The sequence below is a fragment of the Amphiprion ocellaris genome, chromosome 21, assembly GCF_022539595.1.
Source record: "Amphiprion ocellaris isolate individual 3 ecotype Okinawa chromosome 21, ASM2253959v1, whole genome shotgun sequence".
Classification (NCBI taxonomy): domain Eukaryota; kingdom Metazoa; phylum Chordata; class Actinopteri; family Pomacentridae; genus Amphiprion; species Amphiprion ocellaris.
The window spans coordinates 3,902,809-3,923,538 of record NC_072786.1 but is presented as its reverse complement, the minus strand read 5'-3'; the positions used below and the strand labels follow the sequence as shown (position 1 = coordinate 3,923,538).

At 40.1% G+C, this 20,730-nt stretch overlaps 1 protein-coding gene and 1 long non-coding RNA gene across 6 annotated transcripts in view; both read left to right on the top strand.

Annotated features, from left to right (window-relative positions):
• The window catches only part of syt1a (synaptotagmin Ia), a 234,654-nt gene that overhangs the window by 199,138 nt on the left and 14,786 nt on the right, over positions 1-20,730 (top strand). For all 5 annotated transcript variants that reach the window (XM_055006771.1, XM_055006772.1, XM_055006769.1 and 2 more), the window contains 3 exons: positions 4,623-4,790; positions 6,727-6,894; positions 11,447-11,564. In XM_055006771.1, the coding sequence (XP_054862746.1) occupies positions 4,623-4,790; positions 6,727-6,894; positions 11,447-11,564 (454 nt within the window). The remainder of the gene's footprint in view (positions 1-4,622; positions 4,791-6,726; positions 6,895-11,446; positions 11,565-20,730) is intronic.
• On the top strand, positions 11,575-16,346 carry LOC129347921 (uncharacterized). The gene is made up of 2 exons (XR_008600267.1): positions 11,575-15,398; positions 16,137-16,346. It is a non-coding gene; the product is annotated as an uncharacterized LOC129347921 (long non-coding RNA).

Genomic DNA, 20,730 nt, shown 5'->3' with positions numbered 1-20,730 from the left:
ATGCAAGACAAAAAAACGACAAAATTGGTACACAAAACGATGAATGAAGCAAAACACAAAGTGACAAAAATAAGACAAAAAACACAAGCGAGACAAAAAGGAAACACAAAATGACAAAAACGAGAAAACATGACAAAAATATGAGATAAACGACAAAAATCAGACAAAAAAAGACAAAATATTGTAAAAATGACACACAGAATTACCAAAGAACAGTGAGATTTATGATCAAAACAACTTGTCATGGTCTAGAAATTACTTTAAATTTATAATTTTACAAATTTACAATCTGCAGTTAATGTCTTCGCTGTAATTTTTACACTTTGAGGGCAGGACTGGACCTTCTGGAGGGCCACTTTTGGCCCGCGGACCACATGTTTGACATCCCTGATCTAAACAAAGCAACTGAGTAGCGTTACAGCTGTCATTTTAAAGCAGGAAATTATTATTTTTGTCTACATATGTGACTTTGATACACAGAGTTGAGTTTTTAGTAGTTTAATCAATGACTGAACAGTGACTTTAAAGTACCATCTATGCAGTGCACAGAAAGTAAAACTGATGAATCAAAATAGTGTCAGCTCCAGAATTACAGAGGATTACCATATAACACCCACTTAGTGTAACTGACGCAAAAATGTCCTCCTTTCAACCTAATTCTACAACCATAACTCTGCATGGTCTGATTTTAAACAGTGGGTTTTTTGTATATTATGGTCTATATTGTGAACACGTGGCGTCACCCAGAATCAGAAAAGCCACAATTAGCAGGAGCAGCAAAGTGCATATCAACATTTCCAGCCACGTCCTGCTCTTATCTCCTCCCAAGCATCAGTGCCTCTCCCAGTAAAGACGCTGTGACATGCTGTGTCTCCCACTGGCTGTGCTGATGGATGGATGGAAATCAGGAGGGCAGCATGCAAAGATAAATTGCCACACTTAAAATCCAAATGCCGCTTCACAGCACCACCTTGCACAACATGGTTCCATTTAAGTTAAGGTAAATGACAGCTAGTGTAATTGTACATCTTTCATGGGCCATTGAAGGTGTGTAACCGTGTCACAGTGAGCAAACCTGGTAAGATACAGGAAGCTACAATTCATATTTATGTGAAAATGATCCTTTGTGCTTTTGGTAATGCAATAAAAATGTTGTGCATAACCTGGTGAACAATTAAGACACCCCATGCTCCCCTTTGATGTATTTGTGTTTTCACTTCTGTCGTGTGATGTTTGTTATATGTTTGTCTCTGTCTGTTATTTCGTCTGTGTGCAACATTACTCAAAAACGGACTAACAGATTTGGATGAAATTTTCAGGAAAGGTCAGAAATGACACAAGGACCAAGTGATTAGATTTTGGCAGTGATGCAGCTTATAGTCTGGATCCAAGGATTTGTTAAAGATTTCAGTTTCATTGCGAGATCAGCGGCGATCTGCGTCACTCTCAAGCTTGTTTCATGCTTGACACGTCTGCGAGGTCCATGCGGCTCCACGCAGACGAATTACGTCATTTTAGCAGCCACGCCCCCTCACACGACTCTTCTCAAGAAGAACATTTCCACATCGTGCACCTCCAAATTTTTCTAACAACCCGGACGGAGACACGTGGAAAACTGGTGCAAGAACAGGAGCTCGTAGCAGTAGAAGTTCAGAAATACAGGCATTTATACGATTCATCACAAAAATGAACTGTTGAAATGCAACTATTCGGTAAAATGCCATGTTGTAAGTGGTGTAAACAATGGCAAACTTCTTCTTCTCTAGTATAGTACTAGAGTAGACTAGGTAGACGTGTGTTTGTGATACACTGCCCCCTGCAGTTTGTTAGCAGACGGAGTATAAAACCACACGTTCTCTCGAGCGTCTCATTTTTGCGCATCATGTTCATGTGGAAAACGTAACCCAGGCTTAACTATGACAAGTGAACACGACATCAGCTGCCTGCTGACGATTACATGATTGCGATCCTATTACAAATCAATCGCTGCTGATTAATCGGGACTTATCTGTCGGAAATTATACACAAAACAATTGATTAAATTGTGGGGGCGTTTCCGAGTCCCATCAATTCCCACCCCTGGCTACATATTTAGCTCACTGTACATAAAGTACACATGCATAACACATGTCTGTGCTCAGCGTGAAGTCATTTTGTTTGTGGGTACATCTGTATTGCTGCTCATCAATAACTAATAAACAAATGCTGCATTTCTTTTAAAAAAAAAAAAAAAAAAAAAAAAAAAAATGCTGCATTTCTGACAGTGCCATATGGGGGAATGAGCACCCTTGGCGGAGTACTGGCTCTCTCAGTGCTTTTCTTGTTATTGTATGTGATCACGTGTGTATTGATGTTACATTCACAGTCATCATTCCATGACAACCTTTAACTACTGGAATCTCACCAACATCTTGTGCAAACACGTACCCAGTAATAACACAGATGGAGCAGGAGAAATGAAACCTGCACTTCTATGTTTTTATCTATCGTCAGTGTGTGATGTATTTTACCACACACAGAGACAAACTCACTTAAACTCAAATGACTGATCAATAAATAAATATAGCAGGTTATAGCATGTAACAGTGGCTGATTTGAGTCAGGATGCCACCCCACTTGGTAGCAAAATGACTGAACCACACCCCCTTGTTAAGCTGCCATCCCCTCTGTCTGTGTTGATTGGTGGTTTGGGAACGTGGAGCCAAGTCCCCCGTTAGAAAATAACAAATAACCTTCTGCATATTAAGTGCAAACAAGAGCAGAGCGTTTTTGCTCATTGGACTTGCAGATATGTAAACATCTCAGGGTAAAAGCTGCGGAAATAATCTCATTAGTCGAGCTACACATTAATGTGTGGAGGCAGGCGGACACAGTTTTTAAAGCTACAGTAGCTGTTGGTGTCGGTATCAGAGCTAGAAAGCTAGAAGGTCAGTGGAGTATGAAGAAGGTTGTGTTGTCAGAAGGGCTTTAGTAGCTGCATAGACCTGAACACAGAAACGTGGAATCTCAAGGATTATGTCATGATCCTGTAGGTTTATGTTTTGGTGACACTTTTAAAGACCTCTGTGATGAAAATCAAGTTTTTCCCTTGTTACACGTCCATATAGTGTTATTTTATGCTGGAAGATGCTTCTCAGTCTTCAGAATTGGCTTATACTTGAAACATATAAGGTTGAATTACTCCAAGATCTTCAGATATCTGCACACTCTAAAGAAGTCAACACTGTAGAGTTACAGCTAAACCATTTTTAGGCATGAATTATTTATGTTCGTGGAAAAAAAATGTGTTTTGTCCATTACTTTGGCATTGCAGACACGTCTACTCACTGATATCTGGCATCATTGCTATGCTACCATTGCAAAGAAGCTAGTTGACGGCGCAAATTAAAGCTGTATGGAATTCAAAATGTTTTATGGCTGCAGTTAACAAACTTTGGTGCCACACCTGCTGAATTCTGTCAAAAATGAGACAGAATTTTAGTTTGAGATTTAAACTGCAGGTTGTGTTTTGAGATTTCTCTTTAGCTCTTGGCTGCCTTGTAGCTCTCATGACAGAATTTTAAGAGTATTCCTTCTCAAAACGCACGCTGGAAGATGTAGCCGATGAAAAGTTTATGAATACAGCTTGTGCTTTCGACTTTTAATCGAGGTATTTTGCAAAAGTTGGATGAGGGATTGTTTGTAAGATAGTATCAGACTGATCCAAGCTGTAGAAATGCTCCAACTGTGACTCACTGAACATTTAGTAATTCATCATCAGATGAATACAGCATTTATTTCTGGAACCACGTGCATCCAAAATAGCTCTTCCACTTCACAACTGACCGACATCTAATTGGGCTACATGCTTTTTTTCTTCCCCTCACATTAACTCAACTGACCATTAAGGTCTCACAGTAATTAGATAGTATTTTAAACTGAAGCATTTAAAAAAACATCAATAAATCCATGTTTTTTCCATCCCTACAATTGATTTTTCTTTCCCATTTGGGGTTATTTGCCTTATGTCGATTACCAACTGGAGGTCATTGTTCCCCTCCATGCTTATTTGTCTCCCATCACTGGTAGCTCCACACAATGAGCCGATGGAGCTTCTGACAGCTGTAGAGCTCCATGGCTGAGTGCCCTGGTCGGCCTCCAGATTGCTGCTTGATGGCTGCCTGATAGGAAGTTGATTGACTGACTAGCCGGACCTCCTGAGAGGCCTTTGAGTAGAGACTCTGACTGGCAGGTCAATCAGCCTCCAGGGCCCCCCATTGTGGTTATCAATTATCAGCCTTATGTGAAGAAAAACAGTCCTCTCATTGCTAGTCTGGCACATCCTGACCTTTACGAACTCTTCGGCCGCTGACACACAAGGCCGATATAACTCTCTTATATTAGAGCAATATCTCAGGAAAAATGACACTTAGGGCACCATTATGAAGGAATGATTGCTTTTGATATTAAAGGCTGAAATGAAGTTGTCGTTTAAAAATCTTTTTAGGTCTTGGAGCTACATGTCTTAAGCCAAATCATTTTAATCATTTCTCTGAAAGGATTTTGGTGGGATAACAGTGAAAGTTCTCGTAATTTTGATTCTCTGACTTGCCCATCCTCACTATTTTACGTCTTCCTCTCAGCTCATAGTGGGGATCATTCAGGCGGCCGAGCTGCCAGCTATGGACATGGGTGGCACCTCCGACCCGTACGTTAAGGTCTACCTGCTGCCCGACAAGAAGAAGAAATTTGAGACCAAGGTCCACAGGAAGACCCTCAATCCCGTCTTCAATGAGCAGTTCACCTTCAAGGTACGACTCGCATTAAAATCTCATCTTCGTCCACCGAATGCTCAAAAACATTTGTAGCTGGAGATCTTTTGCTTCTGCTGACAATCTGATTAGCATGCGGCCTCGGATACTGGGAAGGTATGGAGACGGCAACCAGCTGGCACATTAACAAGCTCCTGACAGAATATCTCTCGCACACACAGTTTCACAAACGCACACACTGAGGCTGGATGTGACTGGGATTAACACAGGCAGATGCACCGCTACACTCTGGCTGTGCTTCGGCCGTAATGGATGTGTGGCTGCTGCTTGCTAGTGAGGAAAGTTCTGTTACTCACCCATCAGCGGAGAGCCCAGGTGTGGTGTAACTTAAGCATAATGTGATGTGGTATCCACCGGGATTTATTTGGTTGTTTTTTTATGTAATATTTACTTCCAAATCTGTGACGTGCCATGAAAAGAACGTGTGATTATAAGCGGCAGTGACACCTTCAAGAAGAAGGGATGTTTCTGCGAGATAATGTCAAGAGCGAACCATGGAGCCTTATCGCCCCGTCACTCTTGTTTTGTATCGCAACAAGTTATTTCTGTTTAATAAGTCTGAAGGCAAACAAGGAACACAAGTCAGCATCTGTCAGAGAAGAGGTTGGATGGAAGTGAATGACTTGGAAACAATTACATTCCTCACCCACTCCAAAAACGCACACGTCCGACTGCTTGACATGTAATTAACTTTAGAACAGATGCCAAGCAGCAAGTCATGGACTGATTAGTATCAAATTTAAGTCAACAAGTCCAGATATGAGCTTGACAAAGGTTATATTGTTCCAGCCCAGCATGGAATTACATCGCACAAGTGTTCCTAATAAGCGGGTGCCCCGTTCTAAATTATGTTCCTTTTTTTAGATTTGTGAATAAATGGCAAACAGGAGGCTTATATCAATAGTTTGATGTTTGGTTGTTTCATGCTCATTTAACCCTCGTGTCGTCCTGCAGGTCAAAGTTGACCAGTTTCAAAGATTGAAAATGTGGAAAAAAATAAATATTTTGACAGTGAAACTTCTGATGTCCACATTTTCAACATTTTTGGGAAATTTTTGAACATTTTTTGGTGGAAAAAAAATGTTAAAAATGTTTCTTAAGAACATTCACAAAAAAATCAACCAAAATCCAGCGAAATTCGCTGAATTTTGGTTGATTTTTTTGTGAATGTTCTTCAAGAAAATACTCAAAGTTTTACTGATATATATGTAATCACTTTAGATATTTTTAGGATTTTTTTGGAAGATTTTTACTCCCTTTTTGAAAATATTTACAAGAATTTTCTTTTTTTTTTCTTTTTTTAAAAATAAAACTTTTAAGGGAAACTTTTAAGGAATTATTGTAATTTTCTTCCTGAAGGTTTTGCAAATTTTCAGAAATTTGGGGAATTTTTTTGCTGAATTTTTGGATTTTTTTCAGACAAGGAAACAATATTTTTTGGTGCCCGTAAATGAGGACAACAGGAAGGTTAAGACTGCAATGATGAGCTGCTCTTCTACTGTGATGAGGTTGAAACGGTAGGAACCAATGTTGTGTACGTAATGTACTCGTGTTGACTCAAAGTGACGTCATCATATTTCAGGTAACAGTATCTTTCAGTCCCGTTGGTAGCCGGCTCAGTTGCGTCACCTCAAAGTTGAGATTAGTTTAGCGCTCCTTTTGGTTTCGTGCACATCTCTTTCTCTAAACTGGTTAAAATCAAGTGTCATGGGTGCCCAGATAGCTCAACTGGTTGAGCAGGTGAGCCATGAACAGGGGCTATCGTCCCTGACTCAGTTCGATTCCGTCTCATGTCCTGTCTGTCTTTCAACTATATCTGTCTAATAAAACCAATGAAAGGCCAAAAAAAATAAAAAATCAAGTGTCATTAGATGAGCTGCTTTTTCTCTTGCTAATGAAACTCTTTGTTCTTCAGGTCCCCTACGTAGAGCTTGGTGGGAAGACGCTGGTGATGACGGTGTACGATTTTGACCGCTTCTCCAAACATGACGCCATCGGTGACATCAAGGTGCCCATGAACAAGGTGGACTTCAGCCACATAACAGAGGAGTGGCGGGATCTGCAGAGCGCTGAGAAGGAGGAGGTAAGACTTTAAGTTAAATCACTCCCTACAAAATGTATAAAAAAAGGTTTGAAATGATTCCCTGACACCTGTCTCATTCCAAAGCAGAGATCTGTACATCTAGTAGATGCTGTTTCCGTAATAAGAGCATTTTTATTCCATAGACGATATCATGATTATTGTGTTGTGTTTCTGCGAGTCATTTGTGCTGGAACCACAATTGTGCTGCCGTGGCCGATGTAATCCATCTTTCCTGGAAATGTCACTTAATCATATGTCCACACTTCCCCTTCAATTAACAGAAGTGTGACTTTCCAGGCACCAGTTCAGGAGATTCAATTTTCATGGTAAATGTCATGGCATATCGCACATGTCGCCAACCTTATTTTTAGCATTGGGGCGAGTTGATTTAAAGGTTAATTATAACAGCGTAGAATGGTTTGCTGGTGTTGTTTGAGTTGAAGGGCATCTTATACTTTCTTAGCGTCTGGTTGCACGACTGCACCTGACAATTTTACGCAAGGTTTGAGTGACGCCTCGCAGTGCTCAGACTCTGTATAGAGAAGCTGGAACAGAGGTGGACCATGGAAACTGCTGCTGTCCACCTTCAAACTGATGGAAAGTTATGTTTATTAACAGAATGTTCTAATGAGTCTGTTGTGACCTGAGCTGTTTACTGAGATAATGGCATCACAACTAACATGTCTTTCTGACAAAGGTAGTTGTTAGGACTGTACACCCAGATTAAATATGACAAAGGACCTCATCTGGAAAAGCCAGCAAGTAAAACTATATTTTAAGTAAAAATTGAAAACTGGTTAATGACCTAAAGAAGTGACACAGGACATAAAATACATAATAGAATGAAAGAAATCAAGAATACAGTTCAGTCAAATTCTATAAATGTGGAAACCATGTCAAGCACTGGAGTGATAATAAACCAAAAGCTGTATTCTGTATAAAGCAACGGTTGGTCTGAGAGTCCTGTAAGGAGTCTCAAAATTATCTCAAAAAGTTACTAGTCTGCTTCCTAAAGTCCATAGCCACCGGTACGCCCCAAAAACAAATATATCCCCTGCTAGAAATTGTTAACTTTAGAGATTGCTCCTCTCTCTTAGGAATTTTTGGGTACTCTTACCTCTTCCAGCCACTTAAAATATTGAAATAAAAATTATTGTCTGGCTGAGCAGTCCACAACCCACAGACATGTCCAGTTTAGGGGTTATCAGTAGATGGTGCTTTATTTCAAGAAGTGAGAAGCCAGAATGGATGGAAGCCACTAGTTTTAAGTTTATATACAGCGAGGAAAACTCAGTAATGACTCGAGCCTATCAGTCCAAAGACAGAGCCGCTCTGTCAGGTATAAATCTTTTAGCAGTGAGCTCAGTAAAAAGATTAAATACCCCACCTATACACAATCCTCTTTACTTTTAAGGTCAAATACGAAGTAGCAAAGTGCTGAAAATGCCCTTTAAGTTGGAGAAGCAGCAGTTGGCCTTTTCCAGTTCAAAGGAAGCATTAAAGAGCCTGGTCACTGCTCTTGACAGGCATAATTAACTGTCGCTCCTTCTTTTGCGAGCCTACGGGGGAGCGTGCCTTCGTGTTGATTAAAACCCACCTCTCGCCATCAAAGACTATTTAGTCTTTGGTTTTTTAAAGCAGCTACAAGCCTGGATAATGGATGACAAATGAAATGAGTGGGGGGGGGCTTGACACACTGCAGCCATTTCCAACTGATTCTGCACCCTGAAATAACCCAAAGGTCAATATTCAGATCCTTTGATTTATAAACTCTTTTCAAAGTGGCTACACTTAAAGCAGGTGTTACCCCAGAGGGAGTTACTGACTGCGTCTGCTTCTCATGTTAAAAAAGTATATGGGTAGAATATGAAAGGCTGTCTGTTCAGTGTGTTCATGGGGCTGTGTTGTGGTGGTGATTTGTGTGAACCAGTGAAGTGATTGCGAGCTTTTTCAGCAACGTGATGAGTGACAAACAAGTGGGCGCCAATATTAGAAACATCCAAACCAAAACAAGAGACCGAACCATAGCAGAAGACTGAAAACATACAAAGACTCGTGTACAGTTAATTGGCTGTTTGCTTTTTTAAAATCTACTTAATTTTTGGAACAGGTCCTTTCATAGTACCATAAAACAAATTACATTCTAAACCTGCCAGTTTCCTATTTAGGACAAACTCCACAGTTAAATAATAGAGCAGTGTTTTTGTCCTCGTTTTTGTCCATTTATACAACAGGACAGCAGACAGCTGGCTCACATGATGACTAACGTACTCAACAGCTTGTCTGCATCACTGGACTCTTTCGAATATACAATACATTACAAAATATTTGTGCTTGCAGATTTGTCTCAAAAAATTGGTGTCCATCCATCTTATTCATTTTTATTGTCGTGTACATATGTCCTGAACAGCTGTGGTGCAGTAAATAAAAACACTGTCCATAACCAGTGTCCATATACAACAATGGTTTCATCACAATACCCCATACTTTTAGCAGTAGTTATATATAATAAATACTCTACACCTTTATTTTACAAAAATTAGCAACAATAAAATATTTTTTAAAAACTTTAAAAGAAAAGGAAGTAAAATGAAAAGACAGTACAACATTCAAAGACAAGGACAGTGAAATATTAAAAAAAAGACAGTACCCCATTAAAAAAGACCAATAAAAATTAAATATGAAAGTAAAACACTGGAAGAAGCAATAAAATTTTTTATAAAGGCAATAAAACACACAAAAAAGACAATAAAACCTTAGAAAGGATAATAAAGCTTTTTAAAAAGACAGTTAAACATTTAAAAAGCCAGTAAAATATTAGAATGGCTAATAAAACATTAGAAAAGACTTTATAAAATATAGTACAAATGTCATGCTGTGCAGTTGGGTTTTAAAAGCAACTAAAAACTTAAAGACTAACTGAGCTGTAATGGTTGTTCTACAGCAGGGGTGTCAAACATGCGGCCCGCGGGCCAAAACCGGCCGCCAGAGCGTCCAATCTGGCCCATGGGACAACTTTGTAAAGTGTAAAAATTACAGAGAAGACATTAACTGCTCATTTTAAATTAGTAAACCTATAATTTTAAAATAATTCCTAGATCATGACAACTTGTTTTGATCATAAAGTAAACTACTAGATTGTTCATTGTGTCTCATTTTTGTAATATTTTGTCTTGTTTTTGTCTTTTTTTTCAGATTTTTGTCGTTTGTCTCATGTTTTTGTTCTTTTGTTTCTCGTTTTTATTTTTTTGTGTTTCCTTTTTGTCTCATTTGTGTTTTTTGTCTTATTTTTATCATTCTGTGTTTCGCTTTATTCATTGTTTTGCGCATCATTTTTGTCCTTTTGTGTTTTTTTGTCTCACTTGTGTTGTTTGTCTGCTGTTTTGTCGTTTTGTAGCTTTTTTGTCCAATTTTTTGTCTCTGTTTTGTTTTGTCTCGTTCATTGCATTATTTGTCATTTTGTGTTTCATTTTTGTAATATTTTGTCTTGTTTTTGTTTTTTGTCAGACTTTTGTCATTTTGATCCTAAAGTAAAATACTATATCATTCAGTTCCAGATAGCTGTGACTGAATGTTGTGTTCCTTTGTAGACACTCTGTGATCTGGAAGTTGTAATGTGGAAATGATAAACTGAGGCTGAATGCTGTTGAAATTGAATTTATTTTTCTTAAGAAATTTCAGGTTGTTCATGACGTTTTGTAAAAAGATAATTCCTTAAATGTGAACATTTTCTGAATGTAGTTTTTGCACCAAAACAAAGTGGGGAAAAAAATGGAGTTGTGGTTATTTATAGGTTATTATGCTGTGATTTTACTGGTCCAGCCCACTGGAGATCAAATTGGGCTGAATGTGGAACTGAACTAAGATGAGTTTAGCACCCCTGTTCTACAGTAATGGATTTTTTTGATCTGAGGGGATGAGGTGGAGAATGAGGAGTTAGTAGTTGTGAAGTCAGATCATGTAGAGATTTAAAAGCAATCCATACCAATTATGTCAAACTGATCAGAAAATCAGATCGCACTGATGGTGGAACACTTTGCCAGACTTCCTTGTTTCTGTATTTTATTCCAAATGATTTCTGACCATAATTTACTTCACAGTTCTACACTGATCACTGACTTCTCTATTTCAGTCTGTCTGGACCTATTTTACATTAGACAGCATTACACATGCAAATGTAGGCACTTAAAGTAATTACAGAAACTGTCTTTCTGTAAATTTCTCTGTCCTTACTGTACATGCATCCTGATTCACGCTGGAAGGTGTAATTACCACGAACAGCTTTACGACCTGGTGTCAGAGTCCTGTACATTAACCTTTAATACCAGCCGACTTCCTGTACAGTCACACGCTTACTTAGAACACTGAAAGCCATTCTTTTTGTCTGTGCAGAGCAAAACGAAAAAGACATAACCCCGTCTGCCGTGTTGAAAAGGCAAAGCAGTGTTTCACATTTGCTTGGCTGAATAATTTTTTCTTCACAGTGCAGTGAATTTGGATTTAGCAGTCACGGTTGAAATTGTTCTCACCTCTGCAACGTCTGTCTCCGCAGCAAGAGAAGCTGGGCGATATCTGCTTCTCCCTGCGATACGTTCCCACCGCTGGCAAGCTGACCGTGGTCATCCTGGAGGCCAAGAACCTGAAGAAAATGGACGTGGGAGGCTTGTCAGGTGAGGAGGGCTGAAGGGTGTGAATGTATGCCGGCGGATTTCCCTCTGACCGAGCCTTTGTGTGTAATTACACATGCACTGCAGCACCTCTCCTGGCTGCAACACCACTAGCTTTCCCTCCTTAACCCTCCTATTGTCTTCATTTACAGGTACCAAAAAATATTGTTTCCTTGTCTGAAAAAAATCCAAAAATTCAGCAAAAAAAATCCCCAAATTTCTGAAAATTTGCAAAAACCTTCAGGAAGAAAATTACAATAATTCCTTTTTAACATTTCTTTTTTCACACACACACACACACACACACACACACACACAATATTGCTTGTGATGTGCACTAATGGCCACAATATGTTGAGAACAGGCTACAAAGAATGAAAGTACCCCTGCTGTGGTGTTGCTTCAACACTGCACTCATGTAGGATTCACATCAATAGATGACATTTATCACAATACAGTCAAGTCTGAATGGTGGATCTGATGTCATGGTAACCGGAGGAGAGCGTTGGAAGTCCTACGCCCACAGGTTCATGAGTGGAACACACACAAACAGCTTAGAGTCAGTCTGTTTCCGTCAGCTAAAGAAGAACAGATGTTTCATTTAGGGACTAAAAGGAGCATGATCGATCCGTAACAGTCCCAGGGCACGACGGAATCCACTGTGGGGCTGCAGTCGGGGACTCATTGTTAGATTCCACTCAGAGTGAAGTTTTAGTGTCTCCCTATGAAGTGGAAACAAAAGGATCTCATTTTGCGAAGCTGGATATTTCCTTTGGGGGCAAGTCAGCTCTGTGGGCAGAGGAGCGTAGCAGAGGCAGCTGTGTTGCACATCACAACTTTAAACCCAAACTTACACAAGGTTTTAAGCATTACAAGTAAGGGGTGATTAGAAAAATACTTTAAAATAATGTCATGAATAGTTTCTGTTTATCACTTAGAAGTGAATTAAATCTGAACTAGGTATAGCAACCATTTGTCTTTCAATCATGATAGATTTTTAAAGTTACTTGGCAGGTAGGATCTGAAGAACTCGCCACAGTTCATCTCTGGATTTAAGCGGTTTCTATAGTCATGTTTATATACAACTGGCAAGTGAATTTGAAGGAAAGCTGCAAAAAAGTAAAAGTAAATTAGACTTGCGCACCATCACTGACCTGGGTCTTTTCAAATCACAGCTCAAAACCTTCCTGTTTGAAATGGCTTTTCATACCTAGCGGCATGGTGACATTTTATTACTTTTATTTCATTTAGATGTATATTTTAGTGCTGTTTTATCGCTGTTTATTGTTTTATTGGGGCTGCACGGTGGCTTAGTGGTTAGCACTTTCGTCTTGCAGCTAGAAGATCCCCGGTTCGTGTCCTGGCCTTCCTGGGATCTTTCTGCATGGAGTTTGCATGTTCTCCCTGTGGATGTGTGGGTTTCCTCCAGGTTCTGCCGCTTCCTCCCACAATCCAAAAATATGCTGAGGTTAATTGATTATTCTAAATTTGTCCCTAGGTGTGAGTGTGATTGTTTGTCCTGTTTTAAGTTACTGTGTTGTTTTTAATGTTGTTTTTCTGGTTTTCTACTGTGAAGCACTTTGGTCACCCTTTGGGCTGTTGTAAAGGGCCATAGAAATGAACTTTGATTGGTTGATTTTTTCCATTAACTGTTTTGGAGTGGAAGAAATATGCAGCTTAGTGATAGTTTACGCTGTCTTCCACATAGCTGTAATAGACAAAGTAGAGGAACTAGTTGTTTGCCTTCCAGAAGAAATAGCAAACTTTGTCCATCTACGAGAGAAAAAGGAGAAGTCTTTAGTAATTGTATTCAGCTGCAAGTTAATTTAAACACAAGACACCTGAGCTCCAAACAAGAAAGATGTGCACTCAATGAAGCACCGAGGATCCCTGACCCATCACTATACACACCAGTGATTCCTAACACATCTCTGGGGGTCATCAGGTGGAAACCTCCCTTCAACGGTGTTTTGCCTATTTAATCCCACAACACCTCCAGGAGGCTAGGATGAACTCTTTCAGAAACTTTTTTCCAAAATTGAAATGTATTTCTTCAAAATGTGAACAAAACTAAGTCATGGAAACATGGCTTATGTTTTCAACCTCTTCATTTAATCCCAGACTGATTCCCTGATGCTGAGAACAGCATCTGTTGCAGGAAGATTCCTTCTAGCTTTCACTGCATATTGGAGGTCATTTCAATACTGCAGCATGAATTTAGGTCCAATCAGATACTTTCCTGATGATAATGTTAGATGGATGAAAATCTAGACATTTAAAGGCCCTACAAATTGTTCTATAATTATTGTCAGGCTGCAATAATCTCTAAAAGAACCTTTTCTCTTGATGATAAAACGTGAATTTCAAGATTCTAAATGTGAGTATTTGCTGCTTTTAAGGATTTTATACGGCTGAATTAATACTTTGGGAGCTAGCGGTTTACAGAGACTACATTTAGAGCTGAGATCCTCTATTTAGGTCATCTTCACTAGTTTTGGTGATTTAATACACTAAGAATAATGTAGAAAAATCGATTATAAAAAATGGTGTCTCAAAATTACACTCGATCACAGTCCCATTTAGAGCTTTTGGTGCCTCACAATTCTGAAAGAATTAGAAATTTTGGAGCTGAATCCCTCATCATCACCAACTTCTATTCATCATCCTCATCTTTTGAGGTTTCTCTGTATTTTTTTCCGTTTCTTTTCAGATATTTTTATAACATGAAGATGCCACAGATACAAATTGCATAATCCTCACGCACACATTTTTTAAAAATATACTTACATTGTAACACTACAGTTCAATCGTAATAATACTGAATCACATGAAGATAGGATTGGAGAGAAGAAAGGATACAGTCTTCCTTTATTAGACCCATTTAGTGAACTTTTTTGCGGCACACTACTCATCAAAGGTTTTAGAACACCCCAAAGCTTTTTATTGGAAATTATGCATGTTAATGTCTCATTGTACTCTGAAATGAAAGCATAGAACAATAAACGTATGATGTTATAAAAAAAAAAAATCACTTTAGAAACCAAAATGTATCATCAAAGTAGCCACCTTTGGCAGATATAACTGCTGAACACACTCGTATTATTATTATAATAGTCTTCAGGAAGTTCTTCCCAACTCTGTTGCAGAAGTTCCCATAAATGTGTGGTTCTTGTACGTTGCTTTGCTTTCACTCTTCTGTCCAGTTCATCCCAAACCAGCTCCATGGGATTTAAGTCTGGAGACTGTGCTGCCACTCCATGTTTTCAAACATCTTGTTCTGTTTTCCTAAGCTAGTTCTGGTAGCGTGGACTTTGGGTCGTTATCTAGCTGACGGATGAACCCCTGACCAGCTAGGAACATACCAGAGGGTTCTACATGGTGCTGCAGAATACTGTGGTAGTCGTTTAGGTTCAGGGTTCCTCTCACTCTGTACAAGTCACTGACCCTGGATCCAGTAAAACAGCCTCAGACCGTCATGCTTCCTCCTCCATGTTTGACAATTGATGTCCCACACTGAGGAACCATCCTTTCTCATACTGGACGGCTACAAAAATCCTGCTGATGAACCAAAGATTTCAAATTTTGATCCATCAGTCCATAACACCTTCTTCCAGTCTTCAGTAGTCCATTGGTGGAGTTTTATGGTCCAGGGAAGCCTCTTTTTCTTATTCTGATGTCTTAGTAATGGCTTTCTTTCTGAAACTCCACCTGTCAAACCTGCAACTCTGAGTCTTCTCTTCACAGTTGAAACTGAGACTTCTTACTGCGATCACTATGAAGCTGTGCTGGAAACTGTTGACTCACAGAAACTTGTCTTCTGATTCTGCGGTGGCTCAGGTTTTGTCATTTTACCTTGTTTTATACACATTTTCAATCATTTTGGAAAGGTTTTTGTGTTATTCTGGCCACATTTTACTTGTTTTGTGTACATTTTCAATCATTTTGAACAGGTTTTTGCATCATTTTTGGTACATTTGAAGTTGCTTTTAATGATTTTTTTAGTAGTTTTGGACAGGTTTTGTCATTTTAACCACATTTTAGGTTGTTTTCTACACATTTTGTGTAATTCTGGCCGCAATTTATTTAGTTTTTGCTGGATTTGAAGCCGTTTTGGTCAAGTTTTGAGTCATTTTAAGTCATTTTGACAAACTTTCAGTCATTTTGAAAAGGTTTTTAGCTGTTTTAGACAGATTTGAAAGCATTTGTGGAAAAATTCTAAGTAATTTTGGACAAGTTTAGTCATTTTAGCCACATTTTAGGTTGTTTTAGACAGATTTTGTGTTATTCTGGCCACAATTCAAATTGTTTTGGGCAGATTTTCCAGTTGAAACTGAGACTTCTTACTATGACCGCTATTAAGTTGTGCTTGAAGCTGTTGTCCTGTGAGTCGCCTATTACCAAGCTGTTGACTCTCAGAAACTTGTCTTTTGATTTTGTTGTGGCTTTGGGTCTTTCAGAGTATTTTAATTTGTGATGAAAACAATGTGTCATAGTCCAGAAATTATTTTGAATTTATAGTTTTACAAATTGAGAATTTGCGGTTAATGTCTTCTCTGTAATTTTTACCCTTTACAGGCGTCCTGCGGGCCGGATTGCACCCTCATGAGGGCCGCTTTGGCCCATGGGCCACATGTTTGACACCCCTGTTCTATACTTTATGAGATGGAAACAAATTACATTGTTTTTGTTACTGTGAACTGATCACTGTCTAGTTTTTGATCAGTATCAGTTATGACACACTGAGAATCACACAATAACTGCAGCCTTTCTCTCCTGCTTCTCCTTTGACAGTGTTTAGTGGTTTCATTTATAAATTCCCCACTGTGGACTCTTCCCTCCCGCCTCGACTCTTTCTCCTGCTATTACCATACACTTGGGTCCACTTGCTTTCTGCTTGGCAGCTCAGTTTCTCCATATAAGCGTAAACAACCTGCAGTACAGTAACATGACGCACATTAAAAGCTCAGAGCTCCCTTTCATCCATGAGACCAGTGCGAGCAGCCATTTGGTTGAAAAAAGCAAACAACAAAAACCCTCGCCTGCTGCCATTTTGTGGTACGAGCATTTACTCTCACCTGTACCCATTTGCATCAAGGGACTGTCAACATTTTTGAGCAGTCAGCCACATCGACTAGCCTGTTTGAAAAATGTGTGAATTTGTTCACTCTGAAGGCCAGGTTTCTCTCTTCCAGAGAAGAGATATGGCAGGAAAGGCAGACAGTTTGACACCATACACTGTATGTCACATTTAATTGGAGCATGTTTCATCTGTGTGCACTCATCTGTGGCTTTCAGGGTGAATTATTAGCGTACAGTGACGACACGGTGCACGTCTCACCCGAATATACTCTAAATTGCACTTTAAGTTTTGATTTTTGGTAGTGGTGGCTGCTTTTCTGCTCTGAGAATGGAATTAAATGTGCAGCAGCAGATGGATGAAATAATGGGCAGGTCTCTAATAACAATAATTAGGCCTCATCCACAGGGCGGCTCATCCAGAGCTTAAGAAGGAGGACAAGTAATTGATGGCCTGGGATCAGCCCTCTCCTCTATTGTCATCCTGTTTACCATGCCTAATTATAGTCACAGAGGAAGATGTGGGAATTATCATTAACCAATGTATAATCAGAAATAATTCTTTTGATTTGCTCCCTATCTGCCTCCACTCTGAGTTTCTCACAAGAAACAAACCTTTGAAATAATATTGTCAAACTGTACAGCTGACTTTCGGTGGATCTCAGGATTGCTGCTGCTTAACTGCGGTGATGCACCATGTTCTTTAGTTGTCGTCTCAAAATAATCCCGGCCTCATTACAGTCAAGTTGCTCCCCGCTTTAGTCGGCTCCACTCTGTGCAGTTACAATACATATCCATTATGTCGAGTTGCAGGCAATCAGATTTCAGAAAAGCAAAACCCCGGTGGGCGATGCATTTTAGAGTTTTGCAAAACGGACTGCAAAGTGAGTTCTAAAAGCTGTAACTGGTTCGGCAGCCGAATCATCCCTGAGTCAACAACTCTTTCAACCTCCCACAGATGTATCACCTTGAAAATGATCTTATTATCTGTTCAAAATGGTGCGTTATACAGTATTTCCTGCCACTGTGTGGTTTCCCTGCCATTGTGCGCATCAAAGGTGAGTGCGAGTCAAAAGTGTGGCTGACACAAAGGCTAAGTGTCTGGAAGCAGCTCACTATGAGGACATGCGGTCTTATAAATGTGGTGGCAGCGAAGTGTTTTGTCCCACAGGGCTGTGAAGCAGCACCTAAGCAGGTAATATCCAACAGTGGGGGAAGTTATCAAAGCTCACCGGCGCCATGTTGGCGGTAATGAAGCTGCACCGCCCCGACCCAATGCTCCGGCTCACTATCAGGCCTCTCGACTGGAGGGTTTATTTGTTTTGCTCCTTTGACTGGTCAGACTGGGAGGTTTTCTCTAAGTCAGTGAGGAAGTGGACATTAGAGGTCATTAATGGTGCTTTTCCATTAGCACCTACTCGGCTCCACTCAACTCGGTTTGTGAGGTTTTCCATTAGGATGTAGTACCTGGTACCAGGTTCTATTTTAGTCGAGCCAATAATATGACGTCTACAGAGTGCAGGCCACTGATTAGACAGGGAGTGACGACACATGAGACCTGTACCGTGGGTGAATGAAGAGGTCAAGACTTTTCTGTCTTTGGTGGCGGATCAAAGAATACAGAGGGAGCTGGACATAGAAAGTTTATTAGGAGGTCTCAGAGCGGATGGCTGCCCACAGATACAGCAGGACAATGAAGCAGTGTTGGGAGAAGCTGAAAAAGCTCAAATGTTGAGTTTTTGGACGTCCTCTCTCTTCCTGACATCCATCCAGGGGTTGTAGGCTACAGGTGGCAGAAGTTCGGGGACATCAGGGTCTGGGGCAACAGTCATTTTATTGAGAGGATACAGACTCAGGTACTCCTGTGGTATCCTGAAAGGTATGTGTGGTTTGTGAAAGCCCACTGCCATGAAGAAAGGATCGTGACTGTTGGCTCGACTCTTCAGTAACCTCATGGCCTCGTCGGTGCTCTCCAGGTCCGGCAGGGTTCCTCCTGGCTGCTCCGTCACATTCACTGCACACAGCAGGTTGACATGGAGTTTACTGTCCTCTCCTCTACACATCTTTTCTTTCTCAAATCTGTATGAAGCTGGACGATAAGCAGGGATGGACCAACTGTAGGGATAATCATCGGTGTGGTTAGAGGCAATACCTGGATGAAACACTTTGCCTACAGACATGGTGAAATACCTTTGAGATTTAAAGTATTGTGGCAGAGTTGTGTAGTTCCCAGAAGGATTTTGATTGATCCATCAAGGACCACAACAGCTGGAGTGGGTCAAACTGGAGGTTTGCAACGGGCGCAACGGGAGGGAAAGTGGCCTCGACCCCTCCGCTGCGTTATTCTAGACCATGTTCGAGCACGGTGAGTGTTTTGTGACTCCGCCCACAATGAGGTGGTACTCAGTTGTAATGGAAAACGACCTAAACCGAGTCGAGTCGAGTCGAGTAGGCGCTAGTGGAAAAATGCCTTAAAATGATGTATAGGTAATTTAAAATCATTAGAATATTTGCCAGTTGTTTTAAAATGTTCCTTCAATATATACAAAAACCAACGATGTAGATAATAATAACAAGTCAGTGAGTTGCAGATAATCTTTATCCATAATATAGACTCTCATTGTGCAAACAAGACCATAAGACAGTATGACAAAGATTGCCGTCTGATTTTGTGGAGGCGTTTTGCACCTCAGAGATGAGTTTTCGCTACAAACGCTTGTGTTTGTGTGGAATGTGTGTGTTTCAGCGCTGAGCTGAGTGTGCAAAACTAAACTGACAGTCACCCCTGAGTGCACCCACCATGGCAAATTCAAAATGATGGGAGGAAAGCTAAGATGACAGCCGGGCTATATTTAACCCTGCTAGTATTGGTGTTCATTTGGCACAACTCTGGCAGCAAGCATAGTGGCCACACTCTGTGAACACAGAAATATTTGAAGGAAGAAGCCAATTCTGTGTTTGATGTTTTATATCTGTGCAATTAACTCAGTACTGTAGCTTCACTTCTGATAGACAGCACCCTCACCAAAATAATCCAGATGAGTTCCAGTAGGTAATTATTCACAGCTTGAAATACAGAGCACTTTAAAATCAGACAGCTTTATTAGCTCTACTTAACTCTGCCGCTGATTTGGCTCAGAACTCACTGCTAATTCAGAAACCTGCGTCTTGCCTCCTGGGGGAAATGTATGGACCACTGATAGTGCATCGCCTCATAAAACTGTGGCCGAGATCCAGGACTCGGATGAGTAGCCCTGAGGATAGCGAAGACGAGCATCTGCGCTGTACACATATGTGAGGAAGCGCTCTTGCATCACAAGCGCTGCCATTCATCCATAAAATGGGAGAGATTACATCCGTCTGGGATGAGACAGCAAAATGGGCCGGATATGAGGTACGGTGAGCCTCCCAAAACTCAATAATGCCAAACTCTCATCTGCTGGCTACAAAGATAAGGGCAGCTGGGTAGCAGTGATGTGGCGCCACAGGTGTTTCCTTTTTTTCAGACTGAGAAAGGGTTATCTTGCATAATCCCATTCAGCTGTTGTATTGTGTTTATTCAGGCACAGTTACCAGTAGAAGAGTCAGTAGCAATCACAGTTGTAGTATTAGTTTGATATATACAGCTGCATGCAAAAGTGCAGTGTTTGTTTTGGAGTATCCTGTGTAGCGTAATATTCTTTGATTATTTGATGTAATTCTATTGTGTTTGAATCGATGAGTAGTATATGTGTGTGAAATACTTGTTGTTGACTATTTTAATAACCACCGATGCTTTGATTATATTAAATGTTTGTGAAAGAAAAGTGTAAGGATGGCTGAAGGGTTGATGAGAGATCACAAGGTGTAATTTGTAACTTTGATGCTTTCCAGAAGATGAAATGTGGAGTGCTCAGCACATAATGGTGTATACTTAAGTTATTATAACTTTTAGTATATATTGGAATCATAGTAATGCATACAAGTAAATTATGCATGAAATCTGTCACAAAATAATGAGGGTGAAATGGGAAGTAAAAGTCTGAACATGACCTAATGATAACCTAATGTCCACTGTAAACTGTACCCTAACAATGAAATATGATACCTTGGC